Source organism: Gavialis gangeticus, unplaced genomic scaffold (genome assembly GCF_001723915.1).
Source record: "Gavialis gangeticus isolate Ggan-Ray unplaced genomic scaffold, GavGan_comp1, whole genome shotgun sequence".
In the NCBI taxonomy this organism is placed as follows: domain Eukaryota; kingdom Metazoa; phylum Chordata; order Crocodylia; family Gavialidae; genus Gavialis; species Gavialis gangeticus.
Window position 1 is genome coordinate 29,089,003 of NW_017729031.1, and position 13,980 is coordinate 29,102,982.

Consider the following 13,980-nt stretch of genomic DNA (forward strand, 5'->3'; position numbering starts at 1 on the left):
AAGCTTTACTATAAGTGCCCAAGGTTAGGTCAGGAGTAAGCAGAGTACACGTTAGCCCTTGGTGTGGGGGAGGGAGGGAAAGGGGAGGCGCTGAGAGCACCTGTTGGGTTTGAGAAACACTGCCCAGGGTACAAGCTTGACTCATGTTTCCAGGAGGTTGAACTGTATATACCGTCTCTGCCCCAGCCTCTGCCCAGCTCAGCTGGGTAAAGCTGCATGACTCCAATGCCAGTTACCCCACCTGGGCATTGCCCCCTGACTTTTCCCAGTGTACTGCGTGAGCTGTGCCCTCAGGTGCCAGCTGAGCTGCCTGGCAGGCAAGGACCAGGTGGCATTTGCCCTTGGGAAGCAGGGGAACCCCTTGAGTTCCCCTTGGAGCAGAGGGCCCAGCCAAGGCTGTGACATGGCCCATGTTTCCTCACTTCCGCAGCTCTGCAACTCAGCCGCACCAATGGTGCCTCCAGTTTAGCTATTCCGTTTTCCCCATCTCTCGAATCCCATGGTCAAATCTGGATGCCTGCTGCCCTCCACTCACAGCGGGCTGGAGCAGGGGCTGTCTCTGTGGCTATGACTACAACTGACATTGTGGATCAGCTTGCTTTTTACGCCCTATAATAAATGCATTCCTTTTGGAAATGGGATGCAACGAAATTCAGAAAAGTTATGGAGGGGTTGTTTTGAGTCTAAAAAGATTGACTGGTGTAGTGTCCTAATACATAGAGGTCTGTAGGAACTACTGCAATACAAAATAATATAAAACCAGTCTCTGAGCTGTTGATTTAAGATTTGTTTCTGGCCAATAAAAGTCATAGTGATTTATTTCTGAGGATGATTTATTTATAGTAGGCATGTAAGTAGCAGCTCTCTGTGCAGTGCTGGTGAGTCCCATGGTGCTGCCTGCTCCAGGTTCTCCTGTCTTTGGCGGGAGGTTGAAGTGCTGAGGTTTGGTCTCTGGAAGAGAAGTTATTCATTTTTTGTGCCAGGTTATTGTTTAAAATAACATAATTTGCCTCGTTCTTCTCAATATTTTGGTATGATCAGAAACTACAGGCTGTGTTTTCAAGAGCATCTCCTGTATTTGTAATATGTCACTTGTAGCTTAGTGGTTCTAGAAATTGAGAATAAACAGCAAGTTATTAATTTACTCAGTAATACCCAGTGACAGATTTCCTATGTATTTTTTTACCTTAATAAGAATTCCTTTACAGGGGGTGGGCGAGGAAGAGGAGTAAGAGGCTTTTAAAAAGAAAAGTCAAGGCAGGGGTGGGAGAAGGGGCTGTATTTTAGTACTGAAACAGGGTAAATCTGTCCAGAAGTGTCTGCTAATTTAGTACAGAACCAGTGTGTCTTTCATCACTTCTGCGATGTTGAAAATGATTCTATTTTTCTGTAACTTTAGCTGTGGTCAAATAAGCATGGTTACAATGGCTTTATTCTAAAATAAGCCTTAAAAATGCAAGACCAACAAACTCATTAGTAGTTATTGGTGGTTTTACTTAATATTGTAAATTTCCTTTCTAAGAATAAAGATTTGAGCAAGTACTGAATATAGATTTATGAAGGACCTCAATAATCTGCTCATTTGGTCACTTCTGATTGTTTTTTGTTTTTGTAACAGTGATCACATGGAAAATATTTATGGTTATTTAATGAAATACACCAATCTTGTCACTGGCTGGCAATATCGGTAAGTCTGATTTTTATTTGTATTTATTTATTTATTTAAAGAAACAAACTTGCTTAACAAAATTACTGGTTATCAGCAGAGATCCTGGTTTTTCCTAATAAAAAATTGCAAATTCTCTGATTTTAAAAACCCTGAAATCCGTGATGAAAATGAAAGGCCACTAGATAGATAGATAGATAGATATCAGTTGAACACTATGTTTTCTTGATATATTTACGATTTTAAGGTAATTTGGAAGCCTACCAGTGCCTCAATCACTATAATAAATTCTAAATACCTATACATTTTGGTATTTGATTTGGGGTTTTTTATCATGGAAAATCAAAGCTCCCCTTTGCCTTATTTGCTCACAGAATGCAGGGCCAGGCCCCACATGCCCCTGCCCCCACAGCCCTGCTGGTGCCCTTCACTCTCCCCTCCCACCTCTGAGCCCTGCCAGAAGGGGGCCCCCAGCTGCCAGGGCTGTGGGACCAGGGACCTGGATCTGCAGCCCTCTGCCTGCCCCCGCAGCAGTGCCTGAGCCCTGGTTGCTGCCCACAGGAGGAGGCATCTGCTGCAGAAAAGTGGGGTGCAGAGCCTGGCTCCCCCTCCCTGCTGCCTGCCTGCTGCAGGCTTGGGTTTGGGGCAGGGGCAGCTTCCCACCACTACGTGCACACCTGGAGGGGCAGGGGGGACCCATGCCGCCCAGATCTTTGCATGGGGTAGGGCTGGGTGCAGACTGTCCACTACGGGCTCAGGCTTCCTGCCCTACTGCTCTCCTCTGGGGCCTCTGCGGCCCAGCAGATGCAACCCAGCACTTCAGGGGAGATGAGGTCAACATGGGGAAGCTGCTTGCCACTGTGAGCTCTGAGTTTCCCTGGTGAGGTGTCCTCTGCCCGTGCAGCAGCAAGGGACACAACCCTGCACTGCTGCTCTGCTGCATGTGAAGAGGGTGCCTCAGCAGGGCAGTGCAGGGCTAGCAGCAGCAAGCAGCTTCCCCACAGCCCCACTCTGCCTTGCAAGATGATGTTGCACCCCCTGGGCTGTGGAGAGGCCCCTGGGGAGGGCAGCAGGGCAGGGAGCCCAAGCTCGCAGTGGGCAGCTCATGCCTGCCCCCACCACACGCGCAGATCTGGGGAGCACAGGTCCCCCCTGTCCCCCTGGGAGTGCATGCAGTAGTGGGGAGCCAGCCCCCCTTCCCCTCCCAGATGAGCTGCCTGTAGCTCTGTCCCACTCCTCACCAGGGCCCTGCAGCTGTACGTTCCAGCCCAGGACTCAAGCTGCATGCACCCCTGCAGCTGGATAGCAGCACCGGCCCCTGCCTAACCCATTCTCTCTCTCCCTCCCTCCCTGTGGGGGCCTCAATCCCTGTCCCCGCCCCCACGAGACTTACCTGCAGGAGCTGATCTCCAGGCTGCCTGGCAGTCAGGCACATATACATGCATGTGGTGCCTCCTGTCCATCTGCCTCCTCCCACTCCCCCACAGCCCCTTGCAGGCTGGAAATCAGCCAGCCTGCAGAGAGCTTGTTGCAAAACTGCAAAATCCTTGGTTTTCTCTGTTAATGAGTAGTCTGTGTTTTTCTTGGGTAAAGGGGGAAATCCACTTTTTTTCCCGGTTTTCCCATGGGCAACAGAAAACGTATATCCCTGGTATGAGCAGGCTTTGAGGCAATTGGGGTTTTTTGGGGGGTTTTTTTCCTTGGGAAGCAATTTAAACAGTGAAACTTTTTGTAGGTTTTAGAGGCAACAAAGAAGATGGAGAACAAAAATGATTAGTGGCCGTGGAAACATGGCATATGAGAAAAGGGTGGAAGAAGTAGGCCTGTTTAGTCTGGAAAAGAGAAAACTGAGGCAGGGGAGGAGTTGATAATAGTCTTCATATACTTGAAAGATGGAGGATGGGGATCAACCGTTCTGCATGGCTACAGGGGACAGGACAAGGAGCAATGTTCTTAACTTGCAGCAAGGAAACTTTTAGGTTTGTTATTATAGATTAGGTTTCATAGCTTTCTAGAGTTGGAAGGGACCTGGTAGATCATCAGGTCTGACCTGCTCCAGGCAGGAAAGAGCGCTGGGGTTAAGTAACCCCAGCCAGATGTCTGTCTGATCTCTTCTTGAACACCTCTAAGGTAGGTATTAGGAAGAGTGTTCTCACTATGAGGGTGGCTAAGCTTTTGAAGAGTCTCTCTAGAGAAATTGTAGAATCTCCCTCCTTGGACGTTTTCAGGAACAGGTTAGATGCACTTGACTGGGATGGTTTAGTTGGGGATGATTCTGTCTCAAGGAGGGGATTGGATTAGATGATCTCCTGAGGTTCCTTCCAGTCCTACTTCTCTTTGATTCTGCTTTCTAGTCTTAATGCCAATTAAACCTAGCAGATAGGAGATAAATGTGTTATACTAATGTTGGGAGTATTTTTTTTTTGCGAGAGTAGGATTGATTAAGGTGTTAATCAAAAGCAGAGTGGGAGACAAAGGAATGTAAATGGAAACTTCAGAATGTCGATGGTCAGTTCTCTCTTCCACGCGAACTAGTAGACTAGCTGCTAAGGCTACTGTCTGGAGACTGTGAGAACAGCAGCTAGAGTAGCTTTAACAGAACGTAGTAGAGTTAGTGGCTGAGACATAAGGTTCATATTTTGCATTTAGCATCTTTCATCTTAAAAGATCCCTAGATACTTCTCAAGCTATATATTCCTGCAGCAGTCTTTAAGGCTGAAAGATTGAGCCCTTAACACATCATGTTGCTATCAAAGTAGGCCACCATGATTGTGCTACTGTTGCTTTATTCTAAATTTTCTCAGTGCTAAATCTTCCAAGACTTCCTAGATCTTGCAGGTATACTTTTACAGGGACAGTAGCACACATGTACTATAGTTGCAGCTTTCTTTAAAGGAAAGGAAACTTTGTATAAGGCTAATTTTGTGCAGCTTTGAGTGTTATATTTAGTATGTTTGAGGCTGTGCTAGAAGATTGTGGGATTTGCTTACCAATTTCCAGATGATAGTCCTGACTGAATGATGAGGATTTGTTTTTATTTTTAAAAATACTTGAACTTTTAATTTTAATAAATTTACTTTTGTTACAATTGCAGGTTTTTTGTTTTAAACAATGAAGTTGGCTTCCTGGAGTATTTTGTGAATGAGCAGTCTAGAAATCAGAAGCCCAGAGGTACCTTACAGCTAGCTGGAGCTGTAATTTCACCCAGCGATGAAGACTGTCATACCTTCACAGTTAATGCTGCCAGTGGAGAGCAGTATAAGCTAAGAGGTGGGGTGTAAATTCTTGGACAGGATTTTTCTTCCAACTAGAGGACACTCCTGGCTCTTCATTTGTGGTTCTAGTTTTGTGCTTGGCTGCCTCTCTTTGCGTTGGATAACAGATAATTAATTCTGTAGGCCGCACCCTCAATACATTTTCTGCCCTCAGTTTGGGCTTAACAATTTTTCACTTGGGAACCTGCAGCGATTTAGTTACTTTGCAGTGGAGAGACAGTATCTATCGTTGGAGACTGAGTCCTTCCATGTTTATATTTTAGTGTTCCTGATCAACTCTAGAGAGGTAGTTAGCTATGTAGTCTCAAATCAGGCAGAGTAGCATATGGAAAAGTAGCCCATTGGCTATGAAAGCTTATGTCTGTCTGAACCAGTTATAAGTCTCTAAGGGTGTCTTTACATGTGCTCCAGGGGTGGAGGGGGTGCTTTAATTAGAACGGCTCTCAGAAATCCTGTCCTACATAACTTTGCATCTTGTATAGTTTTATCAAGGAGGAGATTGCACATTCCCCCTGAAAGGTGGTAAGGATGGGATAAGGTATTGGCTCACGTTCTTGCATGCTCTGTTGCATTCTCGCTCATATATATCTCTGTACTATATACATGTAGTACATTTTAAATACAAATCAAGTTCAGCAGAAGATCATGAAGCTATTTGAAGGTAAACTATAATTAGGAGCAGTTCAGTGAAATATATTTCTATCCTGGTATTTAGTGAGAGAATTGTTAAACGTATATATACATGTATATACGTTTAATATTTCTCTCAACAAATACCAGAATTGAAATACATTTTGCTGAACCACTCCTAATTACAGCTTACCTTCAAATAGCTTCATGACTTTCTGCTGAACTTGATCTTAGCTTTAAAAAAAAAAAGTACATTTAAATACAAGACCAAGTGTTTTTTCTTGGAAATCCCTGCAGAATAAATATGGTATAATGTTTTCCCTCTTTTTGAGCAAGTCATTAAATTATTACCTAATTAGCTGAGGGTTTCCCCTTCAAACTGAAACTTGCAAACTTTTTCACAACAATGAAAGCTTTAAGTGCAGGTGTGCCAACATCTGGATAACTAAGGTTATTTGTGGCCAGATCTTGCAGCTCTCCTCTTGGGAGCAGTGTAGTTACTGGAACATATTTGTATCGGTACAAATAATAGCTTTGGTACCTTGGTTTTTCTTTTTGTCTTGCCCCTCAGAATTTTGGCCTGTCAACATAGAAGTGTGACATCGATCCAAGTTGTTCTAGAAGAGTTGTGATGTGGCTGACTTGCTTTTTATTCTTTTACGTCAAAAAGAGTATAGCATAAAAATGTTAATTTTGTATTACTTTAAGGGATTAAATGTTTCTTTTATTTGGAGATCAAGCTGCCCATGCTTTTTTTTTTCCCCTGTAAATAACCGGTTTTGGTTTGCTTTTATTACTAGCCGCTGATGCAAAAGAACGGCAGCATTGGGTTAGCAGACTCCAGATATGCACGCAGCATCACACGGAAGCAATTGGGAAGGTACTGCACAATTTTAATGTATTGGGTAAAAACATATGAGACTATCCACTTTCTTAATAGCTTTGGGTTGTTGGTAAGGGTAATTGAAGACTTACCTTTACTCTCCAACCCAGACAAATTCAATCAAGATAGAAATATGACTGCAGATGAGTAGAATTGCTTCTTCTCCTGAAGTGTTTGGTACGGCAAAAAGATGACGACACTGCAGCCTATAAAAAGCCAACTGGTCCTAGCTAGTCATAGGACTTCCCAGGCAGCATATGGAAGTCAGGTGTAGCTGAAAACTCAGAAATTGTAGGCTAGCAAGTTCTAGTTGATTTTTGTGGGTAATGACGTAACCCCTAAGACCAGGTCCTTAAAAAGCCTACCACTGGTTTTTCACGTCCATTTTCTGGCAGGTGAAACTACCCACTTGCTCACAGCTACATTTAGGATACAATTGGGTATTTAGTGCTTTAAGCTGACAACTTTGAGTGTCCTGACTTCAGAGTAAGCATTCAAATAATCCTCTTTCTAATTTTATTTCTAATGCATTTTAAAAAGAATATACTTTATTTTTTTAAAACTTCTTCTCAAGGTGTTTAATTCTTATTATTTTATTTATTTATTTTTAAGTTTTGGAAATAATTTCTTAATTGGCTTCCACAATAGTTGCATGGGAAATATAGCATAGGAGTCCAGTAAGTTTTATCTTGAGTAAACTTAAGACTGAGGAAGTAAGGTTGTATTCCATACGGATTTTTACTGTCAAAACTTTGGAAAAAGTTTTGAAATACAGTTCAGATTTCTAGCTGTAGTTTTATGCTTGTTTGCTTGTCTGTCATGATTTATTCTAAGGAGAAAAAAATATTTCCAAACATTTGGTTTCAAGTCCCTGTTCTTTGCTTGTTGGGAGGAGTTAAAGGCTAGGGACATTTATGGGCTGGTAGTTCCATTTTCAACAGGGAGGTGGTTGAGCATTCACTGTATCTAACAGAAATCTACTCTCTGGTTTCTACCTCATTTAACTGGAGAGCTGAAAAATTCAAATTCATGCTTCTATTTTTTGTGACTAGCTCTAACCTCCTTATCAAGAGCCTCTAAATATTTTGCTTTCTTTTGAATACTTGTAAATAAATTTCTTTTCTATTTAAGTGTCATGTGTGGTCTCCTCCAAATCAGCTGGGAGATTAATTGCATGTCAGAGCTGAAACCAGTCTAGAATTACAACCTTTTTTGATTGTATAAAAAAGAGGAGTCAAAGATATGCCCACAGGTGGTATAAAGCATTAAGTATTGTTTAATTTCTCTTCCTGATTTAAACAAAGGTTCACTGTAGTAGGCAGCATAGCCAGGTAATCATCAGTAAGTACCACAAAATCAAACCTTCTCATCCTTTAATTCTTGGGGGAGTTTTTTTGCGGGGGAGGGGGTTCTGTTCTAATATAGATGTCTAATAAAAGTATCTGTTGGGTATTAGGAATTAATTCTCACCATCTTTAATATGTTTATTCACTAGAACAATCCTCCTCTGAAATCTCGCAGCTTCTCCCTTGCATCCCAAGGAAGTGGCAACTCTCCTGGTGCTCAGAGAAGACCCAGCCAAAATGCAGCTTCTTTTTTTAATGTTGGACATCACAAATTGCCAACAGGAAAAAGAGTTCTTATTATGCAACCAGACCACCTAGTGGACGTTAGAGAGGTTGGTATGAAGTATTTGTAAATATTGGAAAGATAAGAATGATCTTTTCACTGATCTGACTTTAAATTACACAAATTTTAAATCTGATAGTCTTAATTGTCTGTAATACTCATAGTTTATTGTTGTCTTGCTGTGTGAAGTTAAGGAGCTTCATATGCTCCCAACCTAGAAAAGTCAGTATTTTAATGGTGATTGGAGTATATCTTCTGTGTGTTTTGTAAAAGTGCTTTGGCATGCAAGTTTGTTTATACATTTTGGATTTATTATTTACATTGAGGATAGGGAGACGAGTGATTTCCACCCTTCCCACCCTCAGTGCTCTCTGTAACTTATCTTAAACACCAGGATATTTGTATAAAACTCCTGGTAAATCCTAGCATTATAGGTAAAATATGTGTCATACCATATTTCCTCTTAAACCCTAGAGTTGCTTATTTTCAAAAGAGTTGCCTTAACTCTTTACACCTAAAAAGAGTCAACTCTTGACTCAAGCTTCTTGTGATAGAGGAGAAATTTATTATGCTTTATATCTGCAGATTTCACTAACAGTATACTTACACAAGAAATCTCTGACCAAAATCATCAAAGCACTGAGTAAATTCAAATAAAGTGCAGTGCAAAAGCATGATTCCACTGAATTCCTTTTGTTGTGTCAGTATACTTGTGGAAAATGTGCACAGCAACCACTGTTTTTATGCTCCCATCCACGTAGGCACTATAAAGAATTGATTAAATTTGAACGTTTGCAACACATATCATGTATGCAAGCAATGGCACCCATGCTGCAGGGTTTGCCAAAGTGGTGCAGGCAGCCTGTGTGTGGGGCGTGTGGCAGATTACGGAGGGGGCAGGTAGCAGAGTGGTAGAGAGTGCAGAAAGCAGAACGCTGGATCAGACAGGAGCACAGGACAGGGAGCAGAAAGCTGAGCAGCAGAATGGATAGGGGAAAGGAATCAGTGCAGCATGCGTGCAAAAATATTGGGCCCCACCATGTACACCATATATCTACAGAATGGACACTTGTCTTAGCAGAGTCAAAGACTGTTGTTACCATTATCAGGATTAATAGCTTTAGGCCAGTGATGTGATCAGCCCAGTCCAACAAAGGATAGATGCACAAAATCTGACATACTGGGAAATCCATTTTGAGCAAAAATTAATGGTCTCTCTTTCCCCTTTTTTTTTACTGTGAAATCACTGTAGCCTTGCAGTAGAAGGGAGTTTATAAAAAGGAAGTGAATAACAAGGTTGGGTTTTAGTACACTGAAATAAAACATTTCACAACAGCAAAGAATCAGACTTCTGCATTGGAGATTTCCATAAGCGCCTTGACAGTCAACACACTGTGGCAAGAATGTGTCCTGTCCAAGTAATGGAACGTGATCTGAGGTGTTGGGGGACTAATTTGAAGATGAGCACTTAAAAATATATATATAATATGCTCAGAGGGTAATTTAATCTTGAAAGCAGATATTATGGATATGGATTTTACAGAAAGCTTCCTTGTCAAACATGGTTTGACACAAAGAAACTAGCAGCAATTCACAAAGCGGACCAGGTCAAGAGAACTTTTTTAGTCTGAAAAACACCACAAGTTGTATTGCTTAAGTGCAGGTGTATCTCTTTTTCCAGTTCTTTTGGATGAAAAAGACTTTTCTGTACCTGGACAGTCTGCAGAATGTTCAGTCCACAGTGTTTTTGCTTCTGGATAATAGATAAGGCTCTCACCTTCTGTTAATTTCTTTTCTTCTTTCATTGCATATCTTGATATAATCAGTATTACTGGAGGGTAAATTCCCTTTTTCTTTATGAACAGCAACAGAGGGAGACTGACTTCTGTAAGTACCATTTTGCTTTAGAGACAATGGTGAAAACCGGAGGATTTTGTCCCTTTAAGGCCTTGTGTTTCGTTTCATTGCTAACAGAAGTTCATGTAAGTATCATGAAACATGAGTAATGAAAGCTGGGAGTATAGTATGCAGCTAGAAGGTTCTAACTCGGAAGATAGTTCTGGTTCATAAATGGATAGCAATCTGCCTGTTTTGCTTTCTAATAGGAAGCAAGAATAGTATAGTTTACAGAATATTTTTGTAGTGGCCTTTCAAGTCCTTATAAGAAAAGAGAAAATCATTTATTTATTGTTTCAACTTCAAAATCTTGTTTAGTTAGAGTAGGTTTAAACGTAGCTGTCATTCTCCTTCAGGTAAGGGTAAGCGTTTAGATTTTTAGATGTCTTAATTTTGCCATGGATAGAAAGGTATAATGTCCACTTTTTTTTTAATTCATGTGCATCTGAAGCCAGAACTTGGTCACCTGAAAGGAAACCTAAGATACCAGTATCTCCTTCTTCTTGCCATCTCATAATGTAGCAGTGAGTTGTAGAAGATATCTCTGGAGCAAAGTTACCAGCTCAGTTTCCAAAGCAGCTGCTTTCACTAGTTTATCCATAATAATTCACCAGAGGAGGCTGTTTGACAAACAGTTGGTTTATCCATTTTGGATTGCCAGCAGTGAGGCTGAGGGTGTGTCTAGGCGTGCTGGGGGCATTTATGGTGATGGAGGACATTTGGAAAGGTAGCAGTGTCTTGTTCTCCCACTCCTCCTGCTAAACACAGTCTCAGTCAGGGAGGCAGACGGAGCTTGCGAGATACTTTTATACCGTTCTTTTTAATAGTCTGTTTCTGACAAGGAACCTCAAGGTGGAGAAAAGTTCAAAAAATGGGTATTTGGGTTGCCTGAAGTAAGGATTAAGGTGCATCTGAGTGCACCCACAAAGAATTTCGTTGTATTATGGCACGTTATCTGTTGGCGACAAAGTGGGAAGCTCACTGAAGACCGTGTATTTTGAGTGTGGCTACATATAGCAGTGGCTGGGTAGTCAGGCAAGTGATCCGAGTCTGGGGTAGAGGTGAATCATGGTGTACCTAGGGACGAGGTGGATAGGAAATGCTAATGGACAGCTTTTAGTTGTCAGGTTTCAGATGACATAGCGTGGAAATTTCCCAGGCTTTCCAGTACACATCAACATAAACGATTATTGACATCGCATGTTCAAGTTATGAGCCCCCCCCACCCATGCCTCCCCTAGTCCCCCTCTTCTTTCATGCCTCCCACATTATCCTCACTTACTGGTTCTACCTCATCCTACTTCCACATGCCACAAGTGTAGCCGTAGCTAGGAAACCTACTCAATTTGTGATTTCACAGTTTTTGCAGAAATTGCGAAATTATGCATTGTCCATGAAATCAGGCAATGTCTATGAAATCCATGGGGGAAAAAAATGTACTTAAAATAAAATTCTAGCTCCCCAGTGACAGCCAGCAGTCCTCCTGGCCCTGTGGCCTAGCCACACAGCCTGCAGGGATCTACTAAATGAAAGAGAACCATTTAGTGGATTCAGTGTTGGTAATCGAGGGGCTGCCGGCACAAAGGGGAGCTGCTGTGATGGCAGCTGCCCTCATGCTTTGCTCCTGACTGGCTGAGAGCAGTCTCCTCTCTACCAGTGTGGCAAGATGTGGGGCCATGTGCTAGGCAGCCCTCAGCCAATCAGCAGAGAGAGCCGGGGCCACTTTGCCAATCAGAGGCATGGGGGCTGGTGCTGCTGCAATAAGCCTGTGAAAAAGGTGGCCACCCCATGATCTGCCCACAAAATCGGCCACCTGCCTCCTCGATTTGGGTCGGTCCCTTATCACCGCAGGTAGGTGGCTTGGGGTTTGGACATGTTTGGCTCAGGAATGCAAGTGGTGCTAGGGAAAGGGAAACAGGACTGGAGTTGATCTTGTGCTAAACAGCTGATGGGACACCTGAGCAGAGGTCATCTTCAGGTGCACATCACTTCTGCAAATGAAAGCTTCCCCTTGCTTTCCCCTCTCCATACGGCTTGTGCCTGCCATAGCGCCACATGCTGTTGCCGTCCCACATCCCCACTCAGCCTGCAAGCCTCTGTGGAGCTGCGCTATTGCACAGCATGGCAGGCCAGCCTGAATTCACAGGGCCAGTGGGTATTGGTTGGTTCAGTCCAATCTCTAGCTGCAAATGTTGTATTGTTTTGAGCATGTTTGCAAGTCAGGAAGTTCATTTAGTGGATTCCAGGTATGCTTCAAAGAGAGAGTGTGACACCTTATCTTTTTGTCAGCAGGGATATTTTAACACTGCTGTTAACTAAACTTCTTCATGTGATGGAAGTTTGTAGCATGGAAGTTACTCTGTCCCCTCTGACTGGAAAGGACTAAGAAGCTGAGAATGTAATTTCATGAACAGATCAGGCAGGAAGGAAGGAAAGACAGGGAGGTAGGATGCAAAAGGTGATTTTGAGGGACCTGGTAGGCCTATAGCTTTTTATAGCATCTGTTTACATCAGATGCAGGCATGTGTCGCTGTGACACTTGAATCAGGAATTTACAGGTCAGTATAGATAAAGCACCAGGTTAGATTTATTTAAACATTTTTTCTAAGTTACAGAAAGCAAAAGGAGTGTCTAGTATTGAAATAAAAAGCCTCTGTTTAGAGGGGAGAGACATTTTTAAACTAAAACATTGTAGATTGGGGGGGGGGAGGATGAGTTTACAGAAAACAAAGGGCTCTGGAAGGTGTGTTGGGAGCTGTAGATGTGGCAGTTAGCAAAGATGGGCAGGGGTTTGTCATCCTGGATACTTTTCCAGCCAGTTCTTTAGTCTCCTTGGGGATTATTGGTTTGGGAGTGGAGGGAGCATGAGAACTGGCTAGTATGGGCTGTAGGAGTAGTGGCCTTGGGGTTGTTGGGGTCCTGGGCAAGAGTCATTCCGGGCCCCTTAGAGGCTTAATTTTGACCTATAAGCAAGTTGGACATTTTTATTTCAATTTCACTGTGCTGTATCCATGAAACTGCAGTGAAAATATTTTAATACAACACTGATAATACAAATATTCAGTGTAATTAATTTTTATAAAGCGTGGGGTCCCGGGCGGTTGTCCTGTCTGCCCTCCCCTAATTGTTCCCTGTCTGCCCTCCCCTAATTCCTCCGGCCACTACTGACTGGAGGACCAACACCCAACATGCTGATGTCTGAAGAAAATTTGCTTCTTAGGTGCCAGAAGGGCCTGGGGACAGGTTAGTAGAGGACTAAAAATGAGGGACAGAGCTATCACCTTGACAAAGGCACAACACCCCACCACTCACACACTGTGTATAGATTCACCCTCAGAAGGTTCATGGGAGACTTGATCAGGCTGTGAATATCTATATGAGGAACAGACATTTGATAACCAGCTCATCAGTGTAGCAGGAAAAGGTCAGCAAAGCTCAAAGAGGTTCAGTGTTGAAGCTAGACAAATTCAGATAAGAAATCACGTGCAAATATTTAACAGTGAGCATAATTAACATTCCAGCAGCTGATCATAGGTTGAGCATTTGGCAGGAATTTTCTAATTAAAATCAGGGTTTTTCTAAAAAGGATGCTCCTTCTACAGCCACAAATTAATTGGGGCAGTCTCCTGGGCCTTGTTATACTAGAGATCAGACTAGATGATCACCAGGGATCCAGGTTTTATCTGTTTAAAAATTGCAGATTCTCTCATTTAAACCCCCCCCAAAAACCACAATTAAAATGAAACACCACTCTACCTACCTATCTAGCGGATATATTATATAATGGTGTTTCATTTTAATTGTGGATTTTGTGGGTTTTGGATATATGTAGATATATCAATTGAACACATTTTATTGATGTATGTATAATTTTAAAGCAATTTGGAAGCCTACCAGTGCTTCAAGTACTATAATCAAATAAATTCTAAATATCTGTACATTTTGGTATTTGATTTTGGGCTTTTTATCATGAAAAATCAGAGTTCCCCCTGCCCCCTGAG

At 42.5% G+C, this 13,980-nt stretch overlaps 1 protein-coding gene across 2 annotated transcripts in view; it reads left to right on the top strand.

Moving 5' to 3' along the window:
• OSBPL11 (oxysterol binding protein like 11) overlaps positions 1 to 13,980 on the top strand; it is a 102,374-nt gene that overhangs the window by 47,382 nt on the left and 41,012 nt on the right. For both annotated transcript variants that reach the window (XM_019522554.1, XM_019522553.1), the window contains exons 3-6: positions 1,619 to 1,687; positions 4,761 to 4,936; positions 6,372 to 6,451; positions 7,950 to 8,132. In XM_019522554.1, the coding sequence (XP_019378099.1) occupies positions 1,626 to 1,687; positions 4,761 to 4,936; positions 6,372 to 6,451; positions 7,950 to 8,132 (501 nt within the window). In that variant the 5' untranslated portion in view covers positions 1,619 to 1,625. The remainder of the gene's footprint in view (positions 1 to 1,618; positions 1,688 to 4,760; positions 4,937 to 6,371; positions 6,452 to 7,949; positions 8,133 to 13,980) is intronic.